We start from the raw sequence: 20596 nt of genomic DNA on the forward strand, positions 1-20596 counted from the left end.
TATTCTAATGGACCATTTATAACTTAAATAAATTCTTTATTTACCTATTTGGTTCCCATAATTAGGAAAGTTCTGATTGTTTCCATACCCAGTATCATTTCTAACTTCATTCCCGTAACCCTGCTTCAGTTTGGGTATTTCTTGTGTATATCTTCGCTCTTCCTCTCTCCGATGCCCATGTCCTTGTTGGTGTCTTAAATGATCTTGCCGAGGGTTTTCAAGTCCATATTGACAGGAATTGTTATTGATACTTCTATTCTCTATATTTCGATTCTCACTGAAAAAGTTTAATCTCATGATGTAAAGTAGTAAGGTTTTTGTATATATCGTTAATCCATCAAAATCTCGCTAATAACCATTGAACTAATTCGAGTTCTCTATAGCTTCAATTAAACTATGGGTTGTTTATTTAGAAAATTAAGTCTTGGAATGGCTTCTCTTATAGATCTAATGGACCATTCTAAAAATATTGACCTGGATCGTTCAGGATCTTAAGTAACATACATACATCCCATACTATACATCTATACTATGATACAGAATGTGAAAATTGTCCTTGTAAAGACAAATACTTACTACAAGAAACATAAAACTAACATAATAAATGTTTTTATCCATGATACTTTTTAATTAGTCTGCTGTAGACAGGAATCTTAAGGGATAAGACATTAAACGATAAAATAATGTAAACTGCAATAAGGATAAAAAAAATGCCTTTCCTATACGTCAAGTTTTGACTCTGAGAATATATATATATAAGCCATAATCATTAAATAAAGCCTTAAACCATTAAATAAAATTTTTAAGCCAATGAATGAGTGATCATGATCTAGGGGGAGATGAGTTAATGAGTTTTCACCCCCCCCCCCAAACCTTTGAATACCTACATTTCTGATCGAAGCCCACCTCCCCCCCCCCCAAAAAAAAACTTGGACTTCCCTGTTTGTGCTTTTAAAACTTTGGGGACAATTATTTTTCAATCATTTCATATCCCTACCCTCCCTGGTTGGAGGTGTGAATGAAGATAGATTTCTTGTTTACTTTCTTATCAAACAAAAACTGAAATTAACACTCAATATCCAGAAACATATTACAACAAAGACAAAATAAATTGTAACTTTGTGTTTTATGTGTTGGGAAGAGAAAAAGTATTTTTGTGTCTAAACATACAAAGCATGTAGCAGTGAAATTTAAAATATTGTATTTATATTTGTGACTGTCGTAGAATTATTTATATTTCTAACTTACCCCTCAGTGTTTAAGATGGGCTACAAAAATACAGGTTCAAAACAATACGGCGTCGTTTTTTTAATTTTAATTTAGATTGCTATAATGGTCCTCATTTCGTGGTCAGTTGGATCCTCCAGTGGGAAAGAAGATGATGGGGTGTCGTTATATTTGACAACAGGAAGTAGCATATCAGTGTATGCAAAAATGTCTTAAACTATCAATGTAAATTTTTTCCGTTAATCTAACCCTGCGGGGCTCTCGTAACCTTTACTTAACTAAATAAAAAATAAGTATAAAAAGTTGGTTTGTTGTTAATTTGCGATAGAAACCGCCATTGTTTACCCCCATAAATATACAGGTAGACCGTTAGGGACAACTTAAAATTGAGACACGAAAAACCAACATGTAATGTTTGTTTAGAAGCTTTGCTATTAAAATTATTTAATAAATACTAAAAGCATAAACTGAAAGAATAAAATGTCAACCGGGCAATTGTTGAGAATGAAAGATTATAGCTTGTTGAAAGCCACGTCCAAATATATAAAAGCAAAAGAAGACACAAGACAGTAAACAAGAAGTTTAATATTTTCACAACAATACGAAAGATTAGGGCAAAACAACACAAATAAAGGTGCCACTACAAAAATGTGTCACCTTTATGCGACACTGTATTCATCAATTCCTTCGTTGCAACTAGACTTAGAACGTATTTATCCTTGTTTTTAGGAAAGATTGTAAGATTCAGTAGCTCATAACTTCTACTCAAGACTGCACAGAGGTTATGCAATTCTACAAGAAAAAATATGGATTGATATTTGAGCAAATGTTACCCAGATTCTCTACATACTTTCCAATGAATAACTGCAGAACTGTAAAAAAAAAGTATTTTTCTGGGGTAATACACACACACACAAAGAATTTCCCTCATATGCATTCAACATTTTCTAGAAGCACCAGAAGTAAAATGTTGCTGGATTGGCACAAAAACTCTGCGCAAATTCTTTGAAAATCTGGGAAGAAAAAAAGTTAATTGGTTTCATATTGTTCGGCCTTTATATCAGAATCATTGCTTATAGGAAATATCTCAAAAGGTAATGAAAATTGATAAGAGGCAAAACAAACTTTAAATGGTCCAATAATGGCGTGTAGCTTAAGAGTAGAATTTGTTAACAGGACTCGACGGACGCAGCTCCTTTCAGCCGCCAATTTTGGAGCAAGCCGCAACCGCCTGCTGAAAGCTGTCAGAGAGTAAAAATATTACTGATTTTGTTAAGTCACGGCCGGCAGCCAACAATAATAAGCGGTTGAATTTCTAAAAAAAATTACAGCTGCCGCAATTTTTATTCAGCCGTAGCCTTCACAACAACCCGCAGCAGATATAGATTCCTATTCTATGAAGTACAAAAAAGAAAATATTGTAAGAAAAAGCAAAGTAGAGATTATTAGTAGGCTGGAGTTAGTATTGTATTACAAGAGTCAAGTGATATCTTTATGGAATCTATCATAGAATACTAATTTTATCAAAGGTGTGAGAACAAATATATTTTCATATTGTCTTCTCATTTTTAAATTAGGGCTTTTTTATGAGAAGAAAAATAAACACCTTTAGAATTAAACTTTTCTGCAATTATGTAATAAGCATTTTTATAGCTAAATTATAGGGAATTTCTTTTATAATAAGTGTTTTTCTAACATAAACTTTGTAGTTAATTAGAATTTCTCGCGTATTTATAGTTTTTTTTTTATAAAGGAGAAATAAACGTATTTAGTAACAGTAAGTAATGTCTTTAATATTACCATAGTCATTGTGAATTTAAATGAACTAAAAGCATTAAAACTACCTGAAATAAGTTTGTCGCTCGTTGGATTGTATTTGTCTTTCTTGGCCACCTAAATAAGAGTAATTCATCTATTCATATTGAGCAAGAGAGTAAGTATTTAATTTTTCTTTAATAATTGGTTTAAACTTTACAGTCAAATGTCTTAATACTTTAAAATTTAACTAGCAGTTGCGCTATAAGCATATAGAGGCTCTGTATTTAAAGGGAGGGAAGAACAGAAAATAGGCTAAAATCATATGAAAACTTAACTCTAAAAATAAAGTAGCCTAAAATCACCCCTGGACATATGTAAATTTCTCCTAAAATAGAGAAATCTTAAGATACAGAAAAAAAATTACTTCATATATGATAGGATACGATATTGAAATCATAAATGTAAAAACAAATTATGCATTAACGTTAACCCGGGGACAAACCAAAATTAAGAGAAGCTTTAATATGAAAAGTATGAAGATACATTAATTTTTTATACTTAACTTTTTGCAAGCTAGCAGACTCTTTTGGAAACCTCGGCGAATCCTAAATTATTTGTATTAATTATGAATATATGCATACATTTTCTAAAAAACGCCACATAAACTATTTTATGAGTAAGAAATAATAAAAAGTGCTGAATCACTATAATCTAATATTTCTAAAAACTTGTTCTTCTCATTGCATAAAAATGTAATATAAGGCGAGGATTTAAAAGGATAAGACAATAGCCGATAAATTGATGTTCATCATAAATGATGATACACATAATTATCCCCTTCTGTAGATCACCATTAGTGGTTGAAACATTTTGACACTCAACTTAAAGAACCAACCAATCAAAATTCAATTCAAGTCCCCAAAGTTATTAAGACAACGAATAAGTTAACGTTATTACAAAAACTTTGGTGACTAGTGTAATAAACAGCCCAATGTCTCCTCCCTCCCTGAAAATAAGGTTTAAATCTCTTGACAAAGTAACATAAGTAAATTTGCAACCTGGAACTCATTATAGTTTAAAGGTCCTCTAACCACATAATTTAAGCCTCTTTCATCTTCAGACTGTGATGTAACCTCTGAATCCACATAACCTGCTCGTACTGCCATCAGCTGCGAACCTTTGGATCTACCACTTGCTGTTTTTCTAAAAATAATGAACTATGGAGATATTATAAAAAGAATATAAAGGCGTACTTTTTAGATATTTGCACTAGAATAATTGGTACCTTTGTAAAAACAAGTGGTAAAAGATTTGTTTGCTACATAATTATAGGTGTAAATGACATTATGCAAATGTATCTTATGATGTAGAAGAAGTTTTCAACACTTGTTGGTTCAATATAAAACAAGCAATACAGAGAGAATAAGTCAAGTCATAACAATGTTGTTTAACATTGCACTAGCACAACTTTTCTTGGCAGCATTAGTTGCTAGCCAACATGCAAACCCAATGGATTTAGATCCTCTTGATGAGATGGATGAAAATGAGTTTGAGGAATATTTCCACCTGACTACTCCTGATGATCCTGAAGAGTTGAAGAGAAGAGAGGAAGCTTTGAAGGAACATGAGAAGGAAATCCATGAGATCAATGAAGAATTTGAGGCTGGAGAGATTGATTGGTATGATGCTATCAATGAATATGTTGATCTTCCTGATGATGAGTTTGTTCAACAGCATGCTGGTGCCATCACTAACTTTACTGAAGGTAGAGGTCTGTTGAATCCTTTGGAGTCTGAACGTGTTGACCCAGCATCTGAGGCTTACTTCAGACAAGTTATGTTGAGACGTGGATCAGCACCTTCTCAATACGACTCTAGGAGGTATGGACTTGTATCCCCTGTAAAAAGGCAACTCAAGTGTGGTTCCTGTGTTGCATTCTCAAGCATGACAACTGTTGAGACTTGTTTTGCTAAAGTGTCAGGAGATATGGGTGATTACTCTGAACAGCAATTTGTTGATTGTGGTTATGGTAAGCATGGTGCTGATGGATGTGATGGTGCTCCACCTCATGCTTATATCAAATACTGGGGAGACAACAAACTAGGATTGGCTCATGAATCTCAATATCCATACCTAAACACTGAGCCCAGACTGACCTGCCCTAGCTTGCCAACCTACAACAGAGGTGCTGAAATTACTGGCTCCTACTACTCCTACAGTGCTACTGAAGATCTTCTCAAGCAGTTGGTGTATGAACATGGAGCTGTAGTCACAAGTGTTAAATCTGAAGGACCATTCATGGAGTACAAGGGAGGCATCTTTGCTGGATGTCCTGCAGGAAGTGGAACTGACCATGCTGTTGCTGTTGTTGGATATGGTACTGAGAATGGAGTTGATTACTGGGTTATCAAGAACAGCTGGGGAGACAACTGGGGTGAGAATGGTTTCATCAGGCTGAGGCGTGGAGTTGGTATGTGTGGTGTTGGTAGCAATGTTGCTGTCATTAAGTGTGGACCATCATCAAAAGCAACTGATGCTCCATTGACCACCCAGGCTCCCTGCTTTGATAACTACACCAACTGTCCAGAAATGGCTGCAACCTCTTGCTGGCAATCAAACATTGCTGATGGCTGCAAGAAGTCCTGTGGATTGTGTGCAGGTATGACTCCAGTCAGATCCTACACCTGCTATGACAAATATTCCAACTGTGGAGAAATGGGAGCCTACTGTTCTCAGGCAAATATTGCTGAGGGGTGCAAGATCACCTGTGGAAAATGCTAATCTGAAAATGATGAACAAGCTTATATGCCAAAATTTTTTATTTAAAAAAATTAACTTTTGATTTACCATTTTAAAAAATAAACTTGCAACATTTATTAAAATGATTTCCCAGTGTTTGTATAGTATTTTAATATGTATTAAGGGGGGGAAGGGGGGGGGGGAGTAGGATGATGTGCCAATTAACCAAAAAAAGGTTCAGCACCTTTAAAATTTTAAAATATATTTTTGGCTACTAATCTATTTATACCTAGTCTGTGTGTGATATAAGAAAATGTGTATACTTATAAATACAGCAGTAATATAATAGTGACACTTATAATTATGGACATGGATAGAAATTATGTAATATTAGATACTTGTTTTCATAAATGTCTTTTATTTTCCTCCAATAACCCCTTTAATTTATGTTTACTACTTTCGAATATAAATAGTAATTTAATTTCGAATTTTTACTTTGTGCCTAGTTTGAATATATAAAGACTTTAAAAATCATACTCTTATGATGTATGCAACTTTGAAAATGTCTTATTTATTCAAAATCCTCATGAATAACAAGTATCATTTTTATGGTACTTAGGTAATTGTATTAATTCGTTTCTAAATTTAGTTGTGTGTTTTTTTTCCTTAAATCTTACAATGCACTTCATATAACTTTCCTTTTATAAAAATGCAGAAAGTCTGTCCCTCTTCTAGGATCTAACCTTGGACCAATGATGGGTATGTAATCTAATTTTCTTGATCTATCAGCACCAAGATAATATATATTTAGTACAGGGAAGTGAGAGTTAGACAATACAAATATACAATTTATTCCTATAATCTTAATGTATCATTGTAAATTATATTAACATGAAAAATATACAAAATTTCAATGCACAAAGCCAGAAGTGTCATAATATTATTAAGAAATATAGTCTATCAGAGATATTTTGGTATTTTTTGAGTAACAGTTTTCATGCTTTGCCTTTATTGTTTTTGAATCTTAAAGTTAACATTTTATGTAATGTATTAAACTATGCAAAACATCGTACTTATTATTAAAAGCGAAGCTTTTCCATAATTATGGTCGGTCCGTCCGTACGTCCGTTTGTACGTCCGTCCGAGATAGATAGCTTTTATTCGTTAATTTAGGCATGTTAGAATTGTCCTATCGATTTCAAACTTTGCATGATGATTTCTGTAGTAGAAGAACGATTTAGAAAGCGTAGCAACTCTATAATCATTATCAGAATTTCCGTGCGTCCATTTTAAACATGTTGATTTTTCTACTTTTTCAACAACAAATTTTTATGTGATCTATTTATCCGTTTGATCCAATTTTTGGTATATTGATTCCTGGGACAACACAGAACAATATTATAAGCGTAGCAACTCTATAATCAAGTAATTATGTAAGTATGTCCATAAACATTATCCTGTATCAAGCAGTTTTTCAACAAATTTAATTACAATTTGCTTCGACTCTTATACTTTTATATTCTGATTATTCAGTTCAGACACTATACAAGTGTTAATGTTCGTTTGTCCTACCGTTTCAGTGCTTCGCTTTTATGAATGTTGTCATCTTTGTTTAATAAAAAAACAATAAAACGATTATTCGCTTCACCTATATGGTCCATTAATGAAATCAAGAAAATGGTTGAACAAATATAAATATTTGATAAAATGTCCAACTACCTGTAAAAAAGTAAACAATGAAAGGAACAAATCTGGGAAGACCTTGATTTAGTATGAAGGTAAAACAATTGTGCACAAGTATGGAAGAATAAAGCTAAAAAACAATTCATTGTGTATATGTAAAAGGAAACGAAAAATTGCAAAATAATTACAAGATGTTTAAATTGAGATATAAGCACTTTGACCTAAAACTAGCATTTGATATGGTTTAAAATTCATTTCAGTTTCCGCGGTTATCAAAATGAAAAATTAAAATAATATCAAATTTGCTAGACCAGAGGGGCCAAAGGCCAATCCTGACAAAACTAGTAATAATCTTAAAATTTTAAAAATATTTGTGGAAAATTGTCTGTAATACGATGCTATACATGATTTTTCAGTATGGATGAAACTATACTCTAATTTCTTACACATAAATTTTTAATTTTATCTTTTTCATAATTTAATTTAAGATTTGAACGAAGAATTTTTTTAAAAATAGTAGTTTTGAATGGCATTCCGGTATCCAATAACATCGTCCTCGTGAAATTATCCTGAGCTGGATCTTTAAATCATTTTAGTGGTGAGCCAGATCGGGGTGAGCACAATTTGATCACAGCGCGGCATTTCATAAAATGCTGTGCTCTCATTGGTGGAAAGTTGGCTCACCCCGATCTGGCTCACCACTAAAATGATTTAAAGATCCAGCTCTGCACAGTGTCCAGAGCACAACCAAACAACTTGTCATATCAAATATTGTTCATTCTGTCAAACTGTGCAAATAAAGTGGGAAAGTTGTATTGTATGGTTTACAAGGCTGTTAACAGAGAGATTTCATTATGGCTTGTAAAGAAAGGATGAATTGAAAGATAACCAGACTTTCTAAAGAAAAATAACAAAAAAAAATCACTAGGTTTTTAATAATATTTTAATTTTATTTTGATTTAAAGCAAAAACAAAATGACTTTATTTTAGTACTGAAACAATACATCTAGTAAAATAAGGAGAAAGGACTATAAGTAAATAGGCATCAAGAAAATAATAAAATGATACAAGCATAATAAACAATAGTAAGATGAATGAGCTAAATTAATTTTAAATTACTTTTCTTTTTCAATTCAGTTCCATTTTGTAAGATTTTATTTTACTGTCCTGTAAAAAGGTTGCAGCAGTAGTGTAGAAGGACATTAGAATGTATTCGCAAGATTTGTCTTTACATGCCATATTAAGAGGAGGGACGAAAGGGAAAGTGCTGGGGGTTTAATGTCAAAATTAAGGATAAATGAGACTTTTCATGCATGATGTTTGGGAAGTATTTTATTTGTCATCCTGTAATATAAAGTAGTAAGGTTCTTTTTTGTCTATAGCTTATGATTTCAATAAATCCTGAATTTATTAGCACTCCATTTTACGGAAGCTTCGCATAGATCCCGAGATTGTTTTAGGCTATTTTACTTTATTTCAAAGCCACCAAATTCTAGGGGCGCTAGTTTTATTATAAATTAAAAGAAATTATTAAGTAGAGTTAGTAAAGAAATTATCATCTCAACACGAAAATTAAAGAAATTTAACTTAAATTCCATTAGCTTATCCCTGTATTAATGTATTTAATACTTGTATAGTGTAATCCTTAACAAGATTTAATGAGAAACCATATATACTATACACATAATACTTCTGTAAAGCTATAAAAACATTAAACAAGTGCTTAGTTACATATTTATGGAAACTGTTATAATCTACAATTTCCCTTAACATTAATTCATTTTAACATACATATAATATAATTAATACAAAAGTTACCTTAATTTTTTTCCAGAATGTTGTTTCTCATTTGCTGAAGATACTCCATAACTAACTCGTTCGTTCGACCCTCTTAATATTAATAACAATTAAGAAGGGGGGATGGTTAATGCAACCATCTCGTAATCAATGCGCAATTGGCACTTAGAATCCGAATTTCGTTATGAAACTTGGCATGAGTAATCCTTGGTAGGTCTATTTTCCCTAAATCGAATAAAAAGTTGGAAAAGTAACGACTAACGGATGCGGGCTCAGCCGTTTAGCCGTTTTTGGGCTTTTGTTAGGGCAAAATTATCGATAATAATATAAATAAACTTTTTAAAAATTTATATTACTAACTGCTTAACAGCTAGAACCGATATAAGGTTGGAGCTACAAAATGCCATGAGTATTATAGTAATACCAAATATTGTACAAATATCATTCAAAAAGTTGATTTTACGTAATCACTGATGGATTTGCCATGAAAATCGCCAAAAACCGGCTAAACAGCTGAGCCGCCAGCCGTTACTTTTTCAACTTTTTATTCGATTAAGGGAAAATAGACCTACCAAGGATTACTCATTACAAATTTCATACTGAAACTGGGTTTCTAAGTACCATTCGCGCATTGATTACGAGATGGTTGCATTGCCCCCCCCCCCCTTACATGAGAAGCTAATCTCTTGTTTAATTTGTAATGAACAAAAAAATGAATAAGAAATTACGCAATTACACTCTATGTGTATTACATTTAATTAAATAAATAATCCAACTAGACAATTTTACTATACATATTAATATACCTAACAATATTATCAATGAAAAAAGACTATTGTCTTGTCTGAGAGTAAAACTCACTATTTGCAATCCTTATTTTAAACTAAAAGAATCTGTTTCTGTCTGTGCGTGTGTGTGTGTGTATGTCTGTACCACAGAATCTCTGTAATCGCTGAACCGATATGGTTCTCCTCATAGGTCCGGAGAACTACTTTGTTGAAAATGCATAAAAAGGTATAAGAAGGTTAGCAAAACTATCAGTTACAACTTTCATCTTTAAAATTATTTCCTACTTAATTAAAAAATAACCTGATAAATTGACTTTAATTGATTCGTAAAAATGTATAGATAATAGGGTTGGCAATCCGAATCCGAAATCCGCCAAATTTTAGGCCAATTTTGGAATCCGAATCCGGAATCCGTTTTTTAATAGCGGATGCGGATTCTTAATTGGTAGGCTAAAATTAGCGTCTTGAGTTTTTTAATACTTGTCATTATCATTATATTATTTTAAAATCTGGTTCGATTCTCGGAAGTGAATTATAGAGAACACCAAGAACATTAATTTTTAGGACATATGTACTATGTAGTACTTAAATTTCTAATTTTTTTAAAAAAGCATTTTAAATATTGACAGAATCCTGAATCCGCGGAGAATCCGCCATTTTTTGGACTGATTCTTGTAAGAATCCGAATCCGGTCCAAAAATATGACGGATTGCCATCCCTAATAAATAATATAACATTGTTTGAGATGAGCCTATAAAGTTAGCGCTTCAATGAAGTATATCCTAGTAGCTATCATGTTGAGCACACACACAATACCTGGAATTGACAGGTATATCTCTGGCCAGGACAATACTCTTGAGGCAGGCGGCTGCTGTAGCCGTGTTCCCCGGGGAACCTGGGTTTCTATATTTTGACAATATTCCTTGTTTTGTTAGTTGGAATTACATAACATAATCCCCCCCCCCCCCCACATGGGTGGAAACTTTAAGGTTATATGCAAAAGTTGATGAAGAGTAATTTAAATAGTGTTCTTTTATATTTGATTTCTCATTTTTGGCGTATTTCAAAATCTATTTACCTGCTCTTCCTATAGGTTTTCTGTGTTTGTCGAAAGGGGGGGGGGGGATTTTATTCTATCAATTAAAAAAAGGAAATGTCCCTGAGCTTCCTCTGTCCCACACTAGAACTACGAATTAGCACCACGTCCTACAATTAGTACACGAGTGTTAAGTACAATATATCATAAGTAGCGGATACGTCCCTATAAGCCTCTTGGGGAAGGGGGGGGGGGGTCGACCATCACACACTTTCAAATTTCTTTTTCGGGAGGGAGCATTTTTTTCTAGGGGCTATTTCTCTTCCCAGGACCTATGAGAAGCTACACTCTAAAGGAAACTCATATATTTTAGTGATAAGCGAGATCCTTAATGGTCCACCCAAATACATCCTGTTGCTTTTATATAAGGATAATAGATTTTTATGAAAACTATATTTAAAATTCTACTAGGTAAGAGTTAAATTGCATTCTTTAAAACCATCTTAATTACGTTTTTTATTCAAGACAATTGTATTTAATGCTTTAAAAAAAAACTTTCTTAACGTTTCATAAAGAATAAAAATAAAAGGTACTCTTTGTTGTGGAAGGGGATGAATTTGAAGATCGTCGTGGTCATCTTGTTCTAGTTGTTCATCTGATTCTCCTAATCAAATAAAAAATAAGTCCTTTTGTTATTTAAGTATTTTCAATTAATTGTAAACTAAATATTCTTTATATTCCAGTAACAGCTACGCCCCTAAAATCATCTAGAGCACTCTAAAGAAGGACGGGGGTTATCTCGTCCTTTCACTTTTAATTTTAGTTTAAAAAAGAATAAGTAGAAACTTTTTTGTGGTGGGTATTTTCAAGGGGCAACTTCTCCTAGGAGGGTGGAGGTTACCTTCCCCAAAATTTTAAATAGTTAAAAACCATAATTGGAACTTTTAATAAGCTTCACTGTGAAAGAAGACCAATTTGATCTAGTGGTTAGCAAGTTCCTAAGCTACAGACTGCCATAACACACACAACATCCTTTACTTTCATATAAGGATTACTGATGCCTTTATGGGACGCCCTTCTCAGTTTTTTAGGTACAATCTCTCAAATTACCATGATAAATGATCAATGCGCGAGCTAAGAAAAGTGATTGTTAAAGTGAATATTCCATAGAAATCATGTCAACTGACAAACACTATGACTCACATAAGTATTAGTTTTGTTAATAAAATTCCAGAAAAGGCAAAATTTTTCACTTTGCAAACAATTTGTATCTTGTATTAGTACTTATTACAAACAATAAAATCAAAGAATAAAGTAGATTTTCATAAGAGTTTTATATAATTGAATTTTCCTTTAGCATTACATAAACATAAGTTTCACCAAACTACAACTTAAGTTTATTTCAAAATTCTTTTAATTTATATTTCTAACTACCTAATTAAATAGATAAAAAGTTGTATCATTTCTTTTGTAGTTTAGCTCAGATTAAGACTTATTAGTTGCTATGAGACAAATCTTGTTTTAAAAGTAAGAGCTGAGAGAAGGATCAAAAGTTTTTTTGTTGAAAAGTTCCAAATTGGATTTGTAAAATATCTTATTCCAGCCGGTCTATAAAACACAGTTTGGTAACATAGTTATTTTAATATAATTTTAAATGTATGAAAGAAAATCAAGTTTTCAAATGTCTGGTGTCACTTTTTGTAACCAGACATTAAAGTGGTAATTCGAACAAAAAAAAAGAGTTTCAGCACTAGGATTTGGAATGCCAGTAACTTTAAAGAGGTACAATATGGAACAGTGAAATAGTTTTTAGGAAAACAATTCTGAATCATTTGAGACAAACTTATTTCTTTTTAAAATATTAGGTCATATATCTGAAAAACAACAAATCAAATGATATTACAAAGTGACACATTTGATCCCCCTCCCCCCTCCCGGGTTTGAAGAGAGTTCAATTAAAGGTCTAAAAAAGTTTGGGTCTCTAAAATTTTTAAATGATTTTATAATAAATTAATAATGCTATGCAATTCTGTGATAAAATCTAATAATATAAAGTTTTTCTATGTAATAAACTTACCATTAAGTAAAGGTTCTAAAGATTCGGCTTCTTGATCATTTATTCCCAGTGATGATTTCTTGCTAGATTTCCTACAAAAAAGTACTTTATTTGAGGTCTATATTTTTCCCTAATAAATATCGTATCTATCAATTTATAAAACTGTATTATTTGCATATTAACAAGGATGACAACATCCATAAAAGCGAAGCACTGAAACGGTAGGACAAACGGACATTAACACTTGTATAGTATCTGAACTGAAAAATCGGAACATAAATGTATAAATGTCGAATCAAAATTGTAGGTTAATTTGTTGAAAAACTGCTTAAAAACAGGATAATGTTTATGGACATACTTACATTTTTGGACTTGATTATAGAGTTGCTTCGCTTATAATATTGTTCTTTGTTGTCCCAGGAATCAATATACCAAAAATCAGATCAAACGGATAATTAGAACACTTGAAAATTTGTTGTTAAAAAAGTAGAAAAATCAACATGTTTAAAATGGACGTACGGACATTCTGGTAATGATTATAGAGTTGCTACGCTTTCTAAATCGTACCCAACTACTACAGGAATCATCATGCAAAGTTTGAAATCGATAGGACAATTCTAACATGCCTAAATTAACGAATAAAAGCTATCTATCTCGGACGGACGTACGGACGGACGTACGGACGGACCCTAATTATAGAAAAGCTTCGCTTTTAACAAGTATGTTAAGGATATACTATTGCAGACACTTAGAATCAACACATCATACTTTTGGAGTAGATTCGCGTTCATAGATAAAAAATATGTTAAAATATGTTAAACCTGCTTGATTTTCTAGGCAAAAAATCCTTCAAAGATCTCCTGGATTTGACTGACTGTCTCAGTGGTCTTTTTCCAGAGGCATTTCCAGGAGTCTACAATAAAGTCTACAAGTGTCAACTTAACATAAGAGTAGGTAGAGTTTTCTTGAATAAACCCCAAAGAGGACTGTTATGCATGTACGAGAAATATACTCTAATATAGTGACACTTGTAGCGGGCTCAAAAGGCGATCCCCTCCTCTCCTACTAGATGAACGAACTGACCAATAAATTACAGGGTAAATAGCAATCTAAATCGACGACAATTTTTCTCCTGTCAAAATATCCACGTATATTCTACATTCATTGAAGAAGAGCAAGTGATTCTAAGCACTTTTTAACAATAATGTCAATCGTTCTGTAATAACTTATAACTTAATAACTTCTGTAATAACTTAAATATAACTTAATTTACAGAAACATTGCATATAAACAAAAAAAAAGCTTGACTTCACTGCGCAGGAAGGTGCTCTCTTTCTTGCATAGTCCCTTTAAAGTACAAACGTTTTTTAATGTAAGTTGGTACTTAATATAACCACTGCTAGCCTAATTTGTACCGAATATTAAGGAAATACTAGAAGCAAGCATGTTATCCCCAATACTTATGCACATTCCTAATTTCAAATTAAACACCATCCTAATAGCCTTTCATTCACAAAGTGTGAAAGAATCAGAGATAATACGGATATTTCATAAAAAGGGGGAGGGTGTGACACTTTATTTGGGGGGGGTGGGGGTGTAGTCGACCCCACTATTTTAATTTTAAAAAGAAAAAATTATTTTTGAGGGGGGGTATTTTTAATTTTTTGGGGGGTTCGGGTTATAAACCTTCCCGGGACCTATGAGAAGCTAACCTGTAAAGGACAACCCGATCGGTTTAGCGGTTAGCGAGATCCTTCGCAACAAACAAACAGACAAACAGACACACAGACAAACAGGCAGACATCGTTCTACTTTGTATTATAGATAATAATTAAAAGTAATGAACTAAAATTCCTAAGAAAACGGCGATTTTCTGCAAGATCGGTGGTTCTGCCGCCGTTTCTTCATGGTTTACACATTATAAGTCTTAATAGATACCGCCAATCTGAAGTTTAGTGCTGTAACTCTTTTTTGGTTAAATTACTTTGACTTGATTTGGTTTCTAAAAGCGTCAAACCCGAACAGCCCCTTTAATGTACAAAATTGAAGATATCATAAGAATATACCTACCTATGTATGATAATAATAAATATACTGAAAACCTATTAATTGATTGCATAGCTTTTTTCTAATTCTAGGTCCCTAATTACGTATAGCTAACAAATAGGTTCCATCTTCATATTTTTTCTTCTTTTTATAGGCCTCATTTTCCTTGAAATGCAATTTTGGTAGAACCCTACTCGAGATATGAGATAGAAATGGGGTTAATCCCACTATTGAATTTCATCCTTCTTCCCTCTCCCACCACTTGCCATACTAACACATAACCCTTCACAACAAATATCCCCATATAAGAAATTGAAAGTGAACCCTTGCTGTCATAAAAGCCTGGCAAAATTGTGTATTATTATTATGGTTGGAGCTACTCTACACAAGCCTATGATAAACGCTTAGCAAAACTAAGGGGGGGGGGGGGGGGGGCGAAAGTGACACTTTTTGTAACCAAAACTAAAAGTCAACAAAGGAATTCTACTAAAAAAAGAGTTACAGGTCTGAGATTTTGCATGGCAGTTGCTTTATAGGAGTACAATATGGAACTGTGAAGAAACGGCGGCGCAACCGCCGAAAACCGCCGTTTCCCGCCGAAATTTTTTTTGCCTTTTCTCGGCGGTTTTCGGCGGTTGCGCCGCCGTTTTTTCACAGTTCCATATTGTAAACCCTATAAAGCAACTGCCATGCAAAATGTCAGACCTGTATCTCTTTTTTTAGTTGAGTTCCTTTGACTTTTAGCTTTGGTTTCAAAAAGTGTCACTTTCGCCACCCCCCCTTTTAAATTGTTATTGACTACCTAAAAAACATACATATTTCTACAAGAATATCAATCATAGCAAGAGATATCATTTTTATCTAATAATGTATTTCTGCTAATATTAAACCAGTTTTCGGAGCTGAAGGCCCTTGCTAACAAAACCATTATTGAGTTTATGATTTTTATTTAACATTCGTGGAAAATTATCTGTAATATGATTCTATACATGATTTTTTAGTATGGCTGAGAAACGGTTCTAATCCAGCGGATATTAATCGGTTTCGAAGCCATACTGGAAAAATAGTGACCATAGTATAAAAGTAATATTGGGAAATTAAGATTAGAAATATTTTGATTTTCTCCAATATAGGAAGTTAAGTTTGGTCTGGGCAGAGAAATGAAAAGCCTCTTTTCAGTTCAATTTCATGCTTGACAAAAATCTAAATTTTCCAATTACATAAAAGAGAAAGATTCAAAGACTGCAGTCTATTTTTGGAATGTTAGAAAGATATGGGATGATTATCATAATTTGTTTTGAATCGACTTAAGAATGTAAATAAAATATAAAAGGGGGGAGGGGGTTTAATGCAGCTCATACCAATAACGAAATTAATTCGGAAAAAAATCACGAAACCTATACGTGTTTTTCAGCTGTCGTTGGGGGGCAACACATCGTAAAATTGACGACCTCTCCATTTGCCCCCCAAATATTTTTTTAGATTTATTTTGCTTGTTGGTTATACCTTATTCCTGGGTTTAATGGGGTTTTAGGGATAGGGATAGTTTTTTGCCTAAGCCTAACCCCTGTGGGGTTTAAACATATATTGCCTTAACCCAATATAACCTTACTTAACCTGACCTAAAGTAATAAAGAAACAAATGACCCATTATCAATTTATTAACAAATTAAGGAGGGGCCTATGCTCAACTATGCACTGTGAGGGAAAAGCCCGTGCTTTTTTATTTATCTTGTAAGAATACAAATTTGTCTACAGTTTTATCAATAAAACTGCAGAATAAATTTTCAATTTCCTTAAATTATTGACAATAACTTTAAAGTTACAAACACTCTTTCTTTAATATAGACAAATATTTTGCCAGAACCAGACCTAGGAGACAGGAAAAAGACAAGTCTAACTTATATTGACGGCAATTTAAAACTTTAAAACTGTAATTTTATTGCTTTTGGGGGCAGAAATGAATGGTAATATGAATTTAATGTCAGTTTTATTCGACAGAGGAATGGAAGATATTTTAAGTGTATGAGAATGTAGAGTTTAATATAAAGGGTCCTTTGTCTGCTTTATAGTTTATATTATTTTATTAAAAACAAGGATGACAGCATCCATAAAAGCGAAGCTCTGAAATGGAAGGATAAACGAACATTATTAACACTTCTAGATTGTCAGAACTGAATTAGCAGAATATTAATGCATCAGTACAAACAATATTTTAAGAAAATTTGTTGCAAAACTGCATAAATAGATGATACTGTTTAAAGACATACTTACATTTTTGGGACTTGTTTATAGAGATGCTAAGCTTATAACATTGTACCTTGTTGTAATAGAAATCAGTTTTCAAAAAATTAGAAGAATCGGATAATTTTAACATACAAAAATTTGTTGTAAAAAAAGTTAAAAATTGACATGTTTAAAATGGACGTACGGACATTCTGGCATTGTTTATAGAGTTGCTACGCTTTTTTAATTGTACCTAACTACTATAGGAATCATCATGCAAAGTTTGGAATCGATAGGACAATTCTTACCTGTTTAAATTAACGAAAAGACCTAACTCTCTGTGACGGACGGACGTACGGACGGACTGACACTAATTATAGAAAAGCTTCGCTTTTAAAAAGTGAGATATAATATGATAAAAAAACAGTAAGCTAACTAGATAAGGACAATACAAAATTAAAACTTAAATAAGTCTCTAGGTATTAACTTTTCCAAATCTATATCTTTTTTGCAGGAATAACTTGAAGTCCATTATTATACAAACATATCATCATATCAAAGTTACTCAACATCTATAATAACCAAGCAACTATCCCCCTCTCAAGGTTTCTTTGGCGCAGGCCTCGTAAATTCAAATTTGAATAGCCTATAAATATTCATAAAATACAGTCAACAGCCACATCATCACATAATTCTAGAGCATAATAAAAAGTAGATATTTATTTCAATAAACTTTTTCCAGTCCTTGGAAAATAAAACTTTTCTGAGGAAAATAGAGTTTACATTATATTCAAGTTTGTTCTTTCACAATACTATATACAATACATAGAGCATCATATTATGCAAGTTAGTTATTTTATAGTTAATATTATCAATCATCTTTCCCTCACTTGACACCTTAAGAGTAATCTTATTATAAAAAGCTAAAAAATATTTTTGACATTGAATTACATAACAATTATAAAGGTCTTGGAATTATGTATTCTTTACAATAAAAATGGAATTTTATTTAGATAAAATCCATAAGGCCTAGCAAAATATAACTTCTCGCATAAAGCTAAGAATATGTACCATTCAGCCAATTGTGTGTAGATTCTTGTTGCGTCAGTCTAAAACTTTTACAAGAATTTTATAAGTCCATCCCTAATAATATAATTTTCTATAGATATTTTTTTCCTTCCTAGCATTGTGGTCAATCAAGTAAGTTCATCATCATCGGACATAGAAAGGGAGGAGAAGGTTGCGCTAAAAATCCGTAAAGGTGTGAGTTTTAAGGCTTAAAAATATTAGTAAGTATTCACTAAATATGTGTATTTCTTATTGAAAAGAACTATTGTCAAATTTTTTTTAAAAAGTTAACATAAATTTTTATCGTTCTACTGTGGTAAGACGGCAGCATACGGACGGGCATTATACAGAGTTGCTACACAGTGGCTTATCAAGTCAAGCCTTCTGCACTAATCCTATTATCACCATTCACCCCTGCCCGCTGAGACCCCACAGGCAGCGGTCAGATTGGACTGGCTAAATGGGGGAGGGACGCGGCCACCTTACAACCCCACGCCCCTCAGGCAACTATCCTACCGGGAGGTGGTTACCTTCCCCTTTACTGCAGCTTACCCCACAGATGCCTACCTCCGCAGGGCTACGCCCTTGTCTCCCCACACCCCCTTCAAACCTAACTTATTGTTATCATCTATTTTTGTATATATAGTAATCACCCATTGTAAATGTATTCAGTTTTAAATATATTTTTGTAGTATTAAATACTGCTAGTTTGTTATTGGTAGAATTCTTCAAGGCTAGGGGCTCGTTGGATTCGAACTCGCGACGGTAAGCTAAAACGCTTCAACTTACCACACTACTACTGTTTTTAACTTAACTTTATGTCAATATTAACCATCTGTCTCTAAGTAAAGACGTGTAAATCACAATAAAATAAAACGGGTTATGAAAAAAAACGAAGTTGCGGCTTTCATCGTATGTTCACAGTAGCTTTTGAATGCTTATTTTAGGTTAGGTTAGGTTAAGTAAATAATAATGATTTCCCCGCAGGAAATCATTAACATTAACAGGAAAAAAGCTACTGTAAAAATACGACGAAACTCGTAACTTCGTTTTCTTTCCATTATCCAGTAAAACATATATTTTCAAAGTGATTACCTTGGATACAGGCGTAGCTCTTCCATAACAAGGTGATCTTAACACTCGAACCTGTCAAAGTTTATTTTTTCTCGTATTCAATCGAATCCGGTGGATAAGAACCGGTTCTTATACATACGAAAAAAACTATGCCTGGCATCGTATTATATCCAGCTTTCTACGAATATAAAACTGTACAATGATAAGATTAAAATCAGTTTTTTTAGACCGTGCCTTCGGCACCTCGGAGCTAAAAAAAACTGGTTTTAATCTTATAATTGAACATTCAATATCCGCGGAAAGCTGTTTATAATACGATGCGAGAAATAACTATTCTCGTATTCAATCGAATCTGGTGGATATGAACCGGTTCTCATACATACATACGAAAAAACTATGCCTGGCATCGTATTATATCCAGCTTTCTACGAATATAAAAATGTACAAACATAAGATTAAAATCAGTTTTTTTTAGACCGTGCCTTTGGCATCTTGGGGCTAAAAAAACTGGTTTTAATCTTATAATTGTACATTTTATATACGAGGAAAGCTGTTTATAATACGATGCGAGAAAAAACTTTTATTTTATTTTTTATATGCAGTAATAATTTAGATGTTAAAAGCAAATATTTTCCTAGGTAAATTTCTGAAAGCTGAAATACTATACCTGATTATTTTTGTTCTCATCATAAATCAACTCACAATGGTTTTCTAATTCTAAACAAAATCATAATGATGTTTCATTTACTCAAATATAAATAAATATATAAGATTTTATATGAAATTTAATATTTTTGAGGTTAAAAGTGTAATAGAATAAGTATAAAATAGAATAAATAGAAGTCAGAAATAACTTTACCATAAGAATTATGAACTTCTTTGCTATCATTGAAAACAGAATCTTTATCTAAAAAAAATAATACCAGAGATGCAAAAGAAACTATATTGATAAAAAACTTTTACCAAACAAATAGATTATTAGGATTTCACTAGATTGTTAGTTTCAGATTTTAGAGCTTTGCTTTTATGGATATTGTCATAATTATTTTAACAAAATTTCATCACAGCAAGCAACACTAAAGATACTTTAAATTATGC

General features: G+C 32.6%; 2 protein-coding genes across 2 annotated transcripts in view; one reads left to right on the forward strand and one right to left on the reverse strand.

Moving 5' to 3' along the window:
- The window catches only part of LOC145313267 (uncharacterized), a 58372-nt gene that overhangs the window by 19080 nt on the left and 18696 nt on the right, over positions 1 to 20596 (reverse strand). The window contains exons 11-23 of the mRNA XM_080152587.1: positions 20358 to 20405; positions 20166 to 20215; positions 19520 to 19570; positions 13906 to 13997; positions 13106 to 13176; positions 11622 to 11692; positions 11152 to 11198; positions 10809 to 10895; positions 9226 to 9297; positions 4044 to 4188; positions 3548 to 3590; positions 3072 to 3120; positions 45 to 277 (exon numbers count right to left, since the gene is read on the reverse strand). Of these exons, the coding sequence (XP_080008713.1) occupies positions 45 to 277; positions 3072 to 3120; positions 3548 to 3590; positions 4044 to 4188; positions 9226 to 9297; positions 10809 to 10895; positions 11152 to 11198; positions 11622 to 11692; positions 13106 to 13176; positions 13906 to 13997; positions 19520 to 19570; positions 20166 to 20215; positions 20358 to 20405 (1059 nt within the window). The remainder of the gene's footprint in view (positions 1 to 44; positions 278 to 3071; positions 3121 to 3547; positions 3591 to 4043; positions 4189 to 9225; positions 9298 to 10808; positions 10896 to 11151; positions 11199 to 11621; positions 11693 to 13105; positions 13177 to 13905; positions 13998 to 19519; positions 19571 to 20165; positions 20216 to 20357; positions 20406 to 20596) is intronic.
- Positions 4401 to 5867, forward strand: LOC145313269 (cathepsin L-like proteinase). The gene has a single exon (XM_080152591.1). The coding sequence runs from the start codon at positions 4426 to 4428 to the stop codon at positions 5764 to 5766; it is 1341 nt and encodes a 446-aa protein (XP_080008717.1). The 5' UTR covers positions 4401 to 4425; the 3' UTR covers positions 5767 to 5867.

This window comes from Acartia tonsa, chromosome 3 (assembly GCF_053477335.1).
Source record: "Acartia tonsa isolate MP-2025a chromosome 3, ASM5347733v1, whole genome shotgun sequence".
Taxonomy (NCBI): domain Eukaryota; kingdom Metazoa; phylum Arthropoda; class Copepoda; order Calanoida; family Acartiidae; genus Acartia; species Acartia tonsa.